General features: G+C 42.7%; 1 protein-coding gene across 2 annotated transcripts; it reads left to right on the forward strand.

Annotated features, from left to right (window-relative positions):
• The first annotated feature begins 818 nt into the window (after positions 1-818).
• On the forward strand, positions 819-11717 carry LOC111657939 (E3 ubiquitin/ISG15 ligase TRIM25-like). 2 transcript variants are annotated; one of them, XM_023410286.2, is made up of 9 exons: positions 819-1530; positions 2266-2361; positions 4401-4481; positions 4767-4919; positions 5436-5595; positions 5789-5827; positions 6870-6944; positions 7834-7911; positions 8684-11717. In XM_023410286.2, the coding sequence occupies exons 1-9, from the start codon at positions 931-933 to the stop codon at positions 9235-9237; spliced, it is 1836 nt and encodes a 611-aa protein (XP_023266054.1). In that variant the 5' UTR covers positions 819-930; the 3' UTR covers positions 9238-11717. The 2 variants fall into 2 exon arrangements, with proteins under 2 accessions (XP_023266054.1, XP_023266055.1); XM_023410287.2 differs by lacking the exon at positions 6870-6944.
• Positions 11718-12160: the final 443 nt, after the last annotated feature.

Genomic DNA, 12160 nt, shown 5'->3' on the forward strand with positions numbered 1-12160 from the left:
CAGGAATCTAAAATCCAGCTGACCAACACCTGGATTGCTTTATAAAAGCTTAACCAGTCTGCCTTTATTAATATTAATAAAGTAATTCTACAGTTAAATGCTTTCACTGTGAAGCAGTAGAAGTAGGGACACTGGGTTTGTATTGTAGTAACTTAATACAGCTTCGTTATGGGTGTAAGAGTTATCAGAACATTTCAAACTGTTGAGCTGAGGAACATAAATGTAGTTTTCTCTAAGTCCTTTTCACAATTATTATCCAAAGATGGACTCTGCTAGTAACAATGAAATCCTCTATCAGAAAAGGACATTACAGACTGTAAATACATATTATTTTCACTGTTACAATTAGCAATCGGCAGTATATACTGCTGTCTCTCTCTCTCTCTCTCCTCCCCCACCCCCTCTTTCTCATTTCAAACCCAACCGGTGGAGGCAGATGGCCGCTCACCCTGAGCCCAGCTCTGTTGGAGGTTTCAGTCTTTCTATTCATTATATCTAGAAGAGCTGTGAACAAACCCCTATGAAACGTATTTTATCAACATATATCTTACCTATTTGTCTGGGCAAAGTGATAAAGATAATCTTACAATATAACGCAATGCAATGGAAAAAAAAAACATCACAAACTAAGGCCTCAGGTCTTTTACAGTTAACCACATTTTTAAAGTAAATATCTGAGAAAATGTGGACAAACAAAAACAAAACGGGGCGAACTGATCCTTTACATGCCTGTAAGACAGCACTGCGGGCCGCACTCTGCAACTAAAATGATGGGATGGATGACATTGCGGAAGGGCTATTAGCGTATCCTGACCCCACCCCTTCACAACAACACAACCGGGAGTCAGGAAAAGGTTGATCCTCACCGGGACCGGGGGGCAACAGGCGGACGAGAAGCCACCGGAGGTCAGAGGACACTCCGCCGCAGAGATGGCCCAGGCGAATATCTCGGTGACGGAGAGCCAGTTCAGGTGTCCCATCTGCCTGGACATCCTGAAGGACCCGGTGTCCATCCCCTGCGGACACACTTACTGCATGGCGTGCATCAACAACTACTGGGACCAGGCGGAGTCGGGTCAGTTCAGCTGCCCCCAGTGCCGGGAGACGTTCAGCCCTCGGCCGGTTCTGCGGAGGAACACGGTGCTCGCCGAGGTCGTCGACAAACTCAAGCTGACGGAGATGGTCACGGCGCCGGAGCTTTACACGGTGGGAGTCGGGGAAGTTCCGTGCGACTTCTGCCCGGCGGAGAGCAAGCTGAGGGCGGTCAAGTCGTGCCTGGTCTGCCTGGCGTCCTTCTGCGAGCTCCACGTCCTGCCGCACCGGGAGGTCGGCACGCTGCGGCGGCACAAGCTGGTGGCCGCGGTGGAGTGCCCGGCGGAGCGGCTGTGCGCTCAGCACCGCCTGGGTCTGGAGCCCGCGGGGAGCGGCTCCGAAGCTGAGGCCGCGGTGGAGTGGAGCGGGGACTGCCTGCTGTGCGAGGCTGACCAGGAGGAAGTGCACAATGTGGACGCACAGAGAGCCAGGAGACAGGTACAGAGACACACCGGAGGTCTAGATAGAGGGTTTGGTGTTGATACCATTGATTCCCCAAATCTATCCAGTGGAGGAGGACCAACTTATATTATGGTGGTCCTGGACTTTTTATACTTGAGGAAGTTTAAAAATTTAAAACACCAAAGTCTCTGGTTAGTGTCTAACATCTAGAGCTTTTAGAGGATCCTCACATGCCAAGTAAGGTCCATCATACAAACCAGAGCTGCTTCTTGGTCAGTTTGACTTGTGTTTATAAGCCCTACAGTTTACATATAACAGTTGGACAGTGTGTTTCCAAAGGGTCCAAACAACCAAAAAGAAGTAAAGTAAACTTTGCCATTACGGTTTGGATTGAAGAAAACAGATTATTCCACAGTGTGTCTCGTGGCCTTTCCATTCTGATGCACATCCGGTCAAACCAAGATCCAATCAAACGGCAGCGAAACTGGCAGCAGATAAAATAAACTCTGTAACACACTGTAACAGACAGCAACCTGAACCGTTCAAAATTATGTTTGTATCAGAGCACACTTCAGATTCAATCTATAACCATGGAGTCCAACCTGTGACGTTATAGATGCTTATAGTATTTCTTCTAATTATTACGTGAAAACTTTTAATAGATACTGCAGAACAAAATCAAATTTTCATCCACATACCTGAATGGCTATCTCTGTCTGTCTGTCTGTCTGTCTGTCTGTCTGTCTGTCTGTCTGTCTGTCTGTCTTTCAGCTGCAGCTCCAGGAGGCTCAGAGGATGTTTCAGGGGAGGATTCGGATCGGAGAGAGAGAGATAGAGGAGTTTCAACAAAGCTTAGAGTCCCTCAAGGTGACACACACACACACACACACACACACACACACACACATATGGCAACCACTCTTCTTCTTGGCTGATCCAGTTTTTACAGATGCACACACACACACCACGTCATCATGGCCCAAAAGCTTCCAGGTACCAACTAATTATTTACATAAAACTGTGAATCCCAAGTGACATCAGTGGTCTAATGGATGCCACTGAGGAATCACCTGGAATATACTGTACATGGAATATATTATCTGTCATTATTCAACACCAGCAAACATGCCCGTCACTGTTTGGAGTGTGTTTGTGCAATGATGATTGTTAATGATTGTAAGGATTTAAATAAATACATTTCAGTAAGTTTCTTTAAAAGCAGGTTTAAAATGTTTCTTAAAGGAATTAATAGAAGTTGCATGACGGATATTTACAGGCCCGTTATTCCACTTGGTCTATTCTGCCTGAAGGAGCAGCTTGCACTGTAGAAGGAGAGTTTGAAGGTACTAAACCCTTCAGAGCCTTAATATAAACTAGCAGTAACATTCCTAAAGGGACAGGAAGCCAATGAACAGATGCTGAAATGGGTGTAATTTGTTCTTTTTTACTTGTATTTATTCAGTAGTTCAATCTCAAAGAGAAAACACCAAAGTGTGAATCAGTTTCTTTGCATCAGGCAGAGCAGGATATGGTCAGACTGAGAAATATGCATTTATATTTATTATATCGAGATATGTCCTATACAAAGATACACACATTTTGTTAATACTGTCAAGATATCATAATTATGCCAGTTATTAATAGTTATCAGGTTATTATAGGTTGATTAAACGAGTCTTTTCTCTCCCAACAAGTATAACTACAGGTTTCTTGCTCCCAGGGATTGATTAATAATTGTGATCAATGATTGTGAACTATAACAATAATTCATGCCATTCATGCATCCCTCATCTGATGCTTCATATACAGTAGTGTAGTATGGTATCTGCCATGCGGTGCACAAGGTCGTATAAATAGACTCGTCTTGACATTTACACGACTGTCCCTGTCACATCAGGCTCTCACACTCGCCTCTCTCTATCTCCGTCTCACACACACACACACACACACACACACACACACACACACACACACACACACACACACACACACAGCCTCACTGGAGCTATTATATCAGTTTCCACTGCAAAGCTAATCTAAGTTCCATTGTCTATGCCCCTCCTTCCGTCTTCCAGGAAAAACCCCCTCCTCTTCTTCTTCCTCCTCCTCCTCCTCCCTGAGCATCATGCATCCAGTGTGTGGTCGCTCTCTAGCTTCTTGGAAAACCGCTGCATTAGCTCGCTAAAACCATCAGACTGAAAATTAGCCTTTTATCAGATGCTAGATGTTGGTGCGTCGTCTTGTGTTCTGACCACAGCTACGTGAATCTGAATAACCTGCATTGGAAAGTTTTCAGCGAATTTTCACACCCACTAAAAAGTAAAAACTGCCAGTAAACTAGTGATTCTCAGCAGGACAAATCAATAAAAAACATTGGCCAACCTCACTCCATCCACTTGTGTAGACAGAGTATTTAGTGTTTTTCACTGACGTACTGATATACTAATTATGTGGAGAAAGAAAAACTTGTATAATGACACATTGTGTTTCACCCCGTGAAATGACACTTTATCCAATAAACAGTAATATCTGCAGAAGCAGGATGTTGGAGTCGGACATTAGGAGACACATTAAGGCTTCATCTTGAAATGAGATATCAGTTGCAAAGACAAATGATTGTTGGATTTGATATAGGAGCTAGAAAAATGTGCTTTTATTGATGGATTGATTGTGTTTTATTTCATGTGCAGAGAGGATCAGGTCGCCAATAAAGATTCACTGTTTCTTAGAAAGTGACAGTTTTCTAGTAGTTAGACATCTCTGTTTCATGGTGTCTTTAAGTATTTACTTTGTCCTACTCTAACTGCTGCTCTGTTCTGCTGTGTGTGCGTGTGTTCGTGTGTTTGTGTGTGTGTGTGTGTGTGTGTGTGTGTGTGTGTGTGTGTGTGTGTGTGTGTGTGTTTCAGGTGTCAGCGTCGGCTGTTCTGGAGGACAGTGAAGCTCTGTTTGCAGACATGGCGCTCCGCCTGGAGAAGACCAAGGCAGAGGTGAGGAGCAGGAGCTGGAAGCATCAGCGGTGATGTTATTGCAGTTGTAACAGTAGGAGGGAAAGTAGCGACAGCAGAAGAAGCAGAAGCAGCAGTATTACTCAGAAGAGAAGAGGTTTCACTAATTGAAAATCCAAAGTGCTATCAATTAACAGAGTGTATAAAATCTTGTACAGCCATCACCTGCAGTTATGCGTCTTTCCTGCACATCAGAATGGTTGATTCCTGCTTGGTGCGTCCGTGCTACACCGCGCTGGATCACATCGTCTACTTCTGTGCACACAGGTTCGAGCGAGGCTGGAGGCGAAGGAGCGAGCGGTGGTGGGGAGGGCAGAGCGCGACGTAGAGACGCTGGAGAAGGATTTGGAAGAGCTGAGGAGGAGAGATGAGGAGATCAGTCAGCTGCTGCAAACCGAAGACAACACACATTTCTTACAGGTGAGGAGGGTTAAGATGGAAGAATATAAGGGGGATGCAATGGGGTAAAAAGAGGGTGAGAAGGACTTCAGAGTGAGGAACTTCCAAAAAAAAAAAACTGAGAACATACAGCTCAGTTTGTACTTTTCTTTGGACATGATGAATGGCAGTAGCGTCACAGGAAATGTAAGATTTTATCTAAAACGTCCTGGAGGCCTGATGGGAACATTTATTATAGAAGGGAAATGGATAAATTAACAGATGCATGTCTAAACCAATAAAGCAACACCAAGCTAGCACCACTCACAGACAAGAAACACATTTACATCTAATGGATCCTGGAAGACACAAGAGCTCACCTACTCAGAAACAGGGAAGATAATGAGTCAGCGGTGACCAGTGGAAAAACACACCTCCCGCCTTGGTGCTATTTTCAAATTCAATTGTACAAGGAATTAAGGAGGGAGGAGGGGAGGGCGGGGCTGTAGATACTAAGCCAGGCTGTATTTTCCACTCTTTGTCTATGTATCGGCTCAGGCGGCTCCGCTGCTGTGCGTCCCGCTCACCGCTGGTCGGCACTCCCGAGCCCTCGGCCTGCCCACAGAGGCCTTCAGCGGCGCCAGGAGAGCGCTGTGCCACCTGCGCAGCCGGGTGGAGGAGGTCTGCAGGGAGGAGGTGGACAAGATTAGCCGCGCAGGTACACCAGATGACCTACAGGCAGGAAGATGTGTGATGTGATGTACTGTATACCACTAAATGTGTAGGCAGATGTACACCCTACTGGTTTTATGGCATTAAAATATTGCAAAGGTTCAGCATGGGTAAAGTAGATTTGCCAGATGTATTCTTTCACATTTATGCTTAGTTTAACACTTTGATTTCTCTTCCAGTTAATGAGAACTACGTGTCTGGGGGAGAGTGTGTAAAAGGTAAGCATAAGAAACATGATACACACACACACACAAACACACACACACACGCCCTGTGTGACAGCGTCAGGTCTGAGGTGACCCATTTTTAACCAGGCTGCAGGTTTTGACATGACATTTAACACTGCGAGGGACAGTGGACGTGTTAATTATTGATGCTGAGGAGGACGGGGCGATTGTCTGATACAACACACTCTGGCTCATCTCCAATTCTGCACCGCGCTAATCACTTCAGTAAAGTTTAATTGGAAGCGATCGCATTCAGTGCAACTCACTTTAGTTTAAATGAGTTAGGTTTATAGGGGCTTTTCAATGGCAGCCGCAGCAGCAATGGAGATCCAGCGTTAGCTATTTACAATGAATGGTTATATAATTGAACGGGGCCAGCAACAGTGAGATAACTGAAAACTTAGATTAAATTATCTCCACAACTTTTGAATGAACTGAAATGTTTGTACAGACATTCATGGTCCCCAGAAGATGCATCTGAATGATTTTGGTGATCCCTTAACTTTTCCTCTAGTGCTATCATCAGGTCATAATCTTTATTAATCTTTATAATATTTTTTTTAGTGCTGAAAAGTGGAAAAAAAAAAAAACATTAGCATGCTAACATGCTAAACTAAGATAGCGAACGTGGTTAACATTATACTTGCTAAACATTAGCATATTAGCTTTGTCATTGTGAGAATGTTACCATGCCAACCACTGTGCCTCAGTACAGCCGTACGCTAGCATGTGGAGTCTTTTTGTTTTGTTTTTAGCCATAGCTTAGCATAGCTTAGCTTTAGGCAAATGTTGTTTTGTGCTAAAAGTATTTAGAAAATTAATTTTGGAAAATATTAACAGTAATAGGCCTATCTTATGACCCAGTTATGGCTGTCATTACTGGGTAGAAAATACACTAGTTTTCAGTGAAAACAGGCCACTGCTAACTGGGACTAATGGTACATTGTTTTGTTATTTTATTTTTCTGTCAATGGTATTGTTGAGTTTTTAAAAATATATATCCAATACCATTCATATCCATTTTATGGGGGAGGTGGCAGAAATCTGAGTGTGGAGAACACCAAACCTCAGCAAATGCAACCAACTGCAGGGCAACATACCGCTAGGGGTAAGTAGAAAAGTGTGAGGTTTTTTTGGAGGGGGGTGGTAAACTTTGGTGAACTAACTCGACTAACTTTTACTTACACAAACAGCTAATTTTGGCTTTGTTTGCGCAAAGGGCTAATTTAACAAATCAACCAAGATTAACATTAAAGCTACTTTGTGTAGGATATGAAAAGTCTTTACTTTGGTGCCATCTAGTGGTTGTAACTAGAACATTACTATGGCAGACAGCATCCTCCCTCCCCCGTGGATCTGACCGAGGGGAACAGACAAAAATATCTCAACTACTATTAAACTAATTGGTGCAAATTTTGTACAGACTTTAAAGATTCCTAAACGAAGTATCCAAATATCTTTGGTGATTCCCTGACTTTTCCTCTAACGTCACACCCAGGTTCACATTTGTGATTAATAGTGAAATGTGCACTGTGGAAAATTAGTAGACTGTAGATATTATTACTTGGGCCACAGTTTTTCCTCCAGTATATACCCGGTTCCACGGCATAAATTTGGCCCATGTACAGCATGATTGTCAGATGCTGCTTCCACATCTGGACCAATTCTGCCACCAAAACAGATGTAAAGATGTTTCACATACACATGGTGACATTAATGTTAAATGTAATGCCTCACACTTTTACAAATACTAAACATCAATCCGATATATTTGATGAAGTTCCATCTCTGACTCAAATCAGTGAATTACAATTTGCAGACTGTCGGCTCCTCACGGGTTTTCTTTTGTTACCTTGAAAAGTTTCACAGTGCTTTTGTGAGTGTTGAATTTTGATTTAGCTCCTTGCTGATTTGCTATCCGTACATATTCTACTTCCATATTTCACGTTTTCAATAACATGTGTCTCTGTGTTTTTTTGTCTTTTGTCCCTTTGCAGCAGTGCCGCTGTCATTCCCTCTGTCCTCTTTGTCTCTGCAGCCGGCTGATCAGAGGATGAGGGCAGCTTTCCTCAGGTGTAAGTACTTCATCTCTCCACCTTTCTTTTCCTTCCTGTAGTTCTTTCTTTCTTCTTTTGTGTGGCCTGTCCTCCACCCTCTTTTCTTCTTCCACTCTCTACCTCTTCATTTAATTTTTCCTTTCTCTTTCTCTCTGCATCGCTTCTCCTCTCTCTCTCTCTCTCTCTCTCTCTCTCTCCGGTGCACCCATTCAGTGTGACTGTCCTTTGACCCTCTTTCCTCCTCCTTTTCCATCCTTCTCTCTTTTATCCTCTCCATGCCTCTAATTCAGCACATAATGAGAGTCCTGCTGTGAAATCTGAGAGCCCGGTCTGGACTCTCATCAATGATGGATGGCAATCATACCATATTTATGACATTCAGGTCCGTCATTAAGTCCAGTGCCTTGTCTGGACAAAAACAAGCCGACTGACGGGATGACAGAGGTAGCAGCACCTTGTTAGGCATTACTAATTCATTTGGTCAACGGATGATTAAGGCCGTATGTGTCATTTATCCGCTCTGTGCCAAAATGTCAACCGAAACAGTAGACGGCTTAACATGCTGTCTGTCTGTCTGTGTCCCGCTCAGCTCTAGAACTGGATAAAAACTCAGAGTCTCATAGAAGAGAAACTGTAAAGAAACATCTGAAGCCAGGGAAATGAAATGTCTACACTTTTACTGATTTCCACCAATTCTGGGTCACCAAAAAGTGTGACAGCAGTGAGTCCACTCCTGATACTGATTTCATCATGCATGGCTGTTTTAACTCTTCTCTTTCTCTCCTCTCAGTTTCGTGTCGTCTGTCCTTGGATCCTGATACAGCCCACCCTACTCTGATTCTCCTGGAGGGTCCCCAGGGCGCCCACTGTGGCGAGGAGCCCCAGTCTTACCCCCCTCACCACCAGCGCTTTGATTCAGTGGCTCAGGTCCTGTGCAGGGAGGGCCAGTTTGGTGGTGCCAGCTACTGGGAGGTGGAGTGGAGGGGAGGGGGATGGATCGACATCGGCGTCACCTATCGTGGTATCGGACGCAAAGGTGGTGGAAAACCCTGCCTGCTGGGACGCAACGAGAACTCCTGGCGGCTGAGGTGCACTCACGCTGGATACGCCGCCTGGCACGACAACCGTAAGACCACGGTGGCGGCGCCGCCCTGCCCCAGGATCGGCGTGTTCCTGGATCGCCAGAAAGGAGCGTTATCCTTCTACAGCGTTTCGGACGCAATGGTGCTGCTGCACACGTTTCGTTGCCTGTTCTCTCAGCCGCTGTACCCGGCCTTCCGCCTGGACCTGGACTCCACCCTGCTCATCTGCCCCAACGAGGGAGGCAACGGAAACCCAGCCTAACCTTCCTTCCCTCCCTCCCTCCTCCACCAGCAGCCTTCATTTAACTACTGCAGGAAAGGGCTGTTCACTCCGCTTATGGATCAGGACATTAAAAATAAAGGTTGCTGGTGCAGAAGCAGAAGCAGAAACGTCAGGGGGAGTAGCATCACAGTCAGGAATCAAACCGTCTTCTCTTTCCATACATGTCTTTTTGCATAGTCCCTCCATCTCTCTGAGTCTGTGGTGAAAAAAACACATTTGACCTCATCAGTTTTTTATTTTTTTTTATTCCCTTTAATTGTTGCATCAGGTGGGATTTATTTCACAGCATGGCTTCTTCGCATTGTACATTATGACTTGTCGTAGAAGGAAAAGCCCAGGTATTAACAATGACATTTACAAAGGCTCCGTTCTGTTTAGGTGTCCCAGTAAGCCATGACGGTGTGACAGTGATTGAAGTAGGCGAACGGTAACTACAGCACAGTGACTGTACATGTATATTGTATTTTGTTCCTTGATTAAGATTTGAAACTACATTATCCCCTTTCCTGTATGTGAGTGAGATCGGCGGAGTGGTATGATGCGAGGCAGCGAGGTGATTGATGTCCGTGTTCAGTTGTCCCACTGTGGAAAGTGGACATTAAAGTGGAGTTAGTAAAGTTAGCCAGTAGAAAGATGCCCCCATGTCGTTGCTTTACCCGCGACCCAAATGTAGATTGATTCAGTTTATAGAGAAACCAGCGTTGCACTGTTTACACCTGTGCTTTTCCAGCTGTGACATGTTAAAGTGTCTTCTGTGAAAAAGGCCTAATCAACACAGACTTGCTGAAAACCATCCACTTTAAAGGTATGACACTAGAAAGTATTCACCCACTATTTGCATTGTTTTTCTTTGTGGTAAAAAAAAAAACAACTAGTTGTGTAAATTTATGGGAAATGTTTTGTATCAGAGGGTGGATTTTTATTTTATTTAACTCCCAACAATGACAGGCGGAATATTTAGCTCCTGTGACTACTTGAATTACCCACAGCAAGAAATTTCTTTCTGCATCGCTCCCTCAGTTCTCATCATGAAAATGTTACCTGCAAAAGAGACCTGCAGATTTAGAGAAATCAAATGCCATATTGTAGTGAATGTTTTGCTTTGGGTAATGTGTGCCTTCTTTTTTTTTTTTTTTGTGAGGCCATTTGAGGTAATTTTCTTTTATGTGTGTTTTTGTGCACAACACATTGCAGGTCTATTTTAATAGTAGAATATCATGAATGAAATGGAGATATGACGATTGATATGGCACATAAACTAGCAGCTTAGCTTAGCACAAAGACTGGAAGCAGAAGGAAATGGCTTGGCCTGGCTATCATTATATTATCATATATATATATATATATATATATATATATGTCAGCATATAACTCATATTCATTCACAATATAAAGTGATGTTTGAAAAGGACACACTATAACTTCCATTGTTCTCTGCACTGTGCTAACGCTGATTCAGGGAAGCCACTATGAATTGGCAATAAATAATAAATAATATATATTTATGTTTATACTATAATATATAAATGTAACACTGGTTAATTATGTTTGAGTGGGGGAATATCACAGAAATGTACTTTGCATGCTTCCAAATCCAATCCAATTATATCCGATCATATCTAATCAAGTCAAATCCTGTTGTTACCTCATATGTGTTCAATCGTATCAGATGGGTATTACATGTGAGGAAACATATCAGACCAAGGACTTGAGTTTCCACTGACTCCTGTTTCCCTCAGGACGCAGTTTGATTGTAGCATGACCAGGGACGAGGATGCGCTCAACGAGTGACCTCGTCCTCCATCTGAATGTACGCCATACTCCAGCCACAGCTTTTCTCGGATAATAGCATTATTTTTCATTGAGGCTCTTTTTTTTTTTTTCTTTTTTTTTTTGAATGGTGCTATTCCAGAGGACTGTGATCATGTGACCGAGCACTGTGTGAGGCCAGCAATTATATGAATCCAAAGACACAGCAGTGATTGCACAGTTATATATAATCTATCAACTTTAACTACATATTTTTCGCGGCACGTTCAAAAATAATCTACGAGCTTCATCAAAACAATACGAACAGAAACACCTATTGTATTACACATATTATTACAGAAAATTCAAAATGTATTACAGCCATGCTAAACATCAACATGGGAGCTACAGTTCCACACAAGCAGGTCTAGAAAATTATATTCCTGAATTTGCCAACATGATTTTTCTTATCTGGCAGGTCGATCCAAAGTAAGGAACTTTTTTTTTTTTTTTTGCCATGAAGTGCATTATTCCACAAGCTGTACCATGAAAATATTTTTCATCTCCTTGTAGCATTTTCACTTCCTGTTTACGCTGTTGTTCTTTAATGTGACTGTAAGATATGTTGTATTTGTCTTGAGTGTTGCTTTTTCCGAAATGAGTTCATTCAACCGTGGCTCGCAATAAACTGATCCAGGTCTGAATTGGTACTCTGAGGTTTGTTTTTTAATTTTTTTATTGTGAAGCACAAACATTAGGACATATAAATAAGGATTTATCCAAGAGGAGTTTATACCACAGGCAGTGTAAATATTACCTTTGTTATGCAGTAAGCTTAAGTTATGGTTATGCACATCCAGTTATTGATTGTTTATGTTTTCTGCACAGCAATAACTTAATTTTTTAATATAAAAAACAATATATAGAAGAAAAATTATGACTTTCACCCCCCTGTTTATTTGCTTTGATTTATAACCTATTCAAAACTGTTTTTGTTACGTCATATGTAAGCCAACAACACATTTAGTGATCAATAAACTAGTTTCAGTATTATTGAATGTTATTTAATCTTTTTATTTTAATATATTTGGGTTTTGTACATGTCCAACAAAACAAGGAAAGAAAATGTCACCTGCATAGACGTGTAACTTTT

Source organism: Seriola lalandi, unplaced genomic scaffold, assembly GCF_002814215.2.
Source record: "Seriola lalandi dorsalis isolate HSWRI2012SDOR001 ecotype SW California unplaced genomic scaffold, Sedor1 jcf7180002054421, whole genome shotgun sequence".
Lineage (NCBI taxonomy): Eukaryota > Metazoa > Chordata > Actinopteri > Carangiformes > Carangidae > Seriola > Seriola lalandi.

Bases quoted from the DNA above. Each gene is read 5' to 3' on its own strand.
- LOC111657939 (XM_023410286.2), top strand. From the start codon at position 931: ATGGCCCAGGCGAATATCTCGGTGACGGAGAGCCAGTTCAGGTGTCCC. The intron at 4,482-4,766 runs GTGAGGAGCAGG...CTGTGCACACAG, and splicing joins TGGAGAAGACCAAGGCAGAG to GTTCGAGCGAGGCTGGAGGC. The intron at 4,920-5,435 runs GTGAGGAGGGTT...GTATCGGCTCAG, and splicing joins ACAACACACATTTCTTACAG to GCGGCTCCGCTGCTGTGCGT.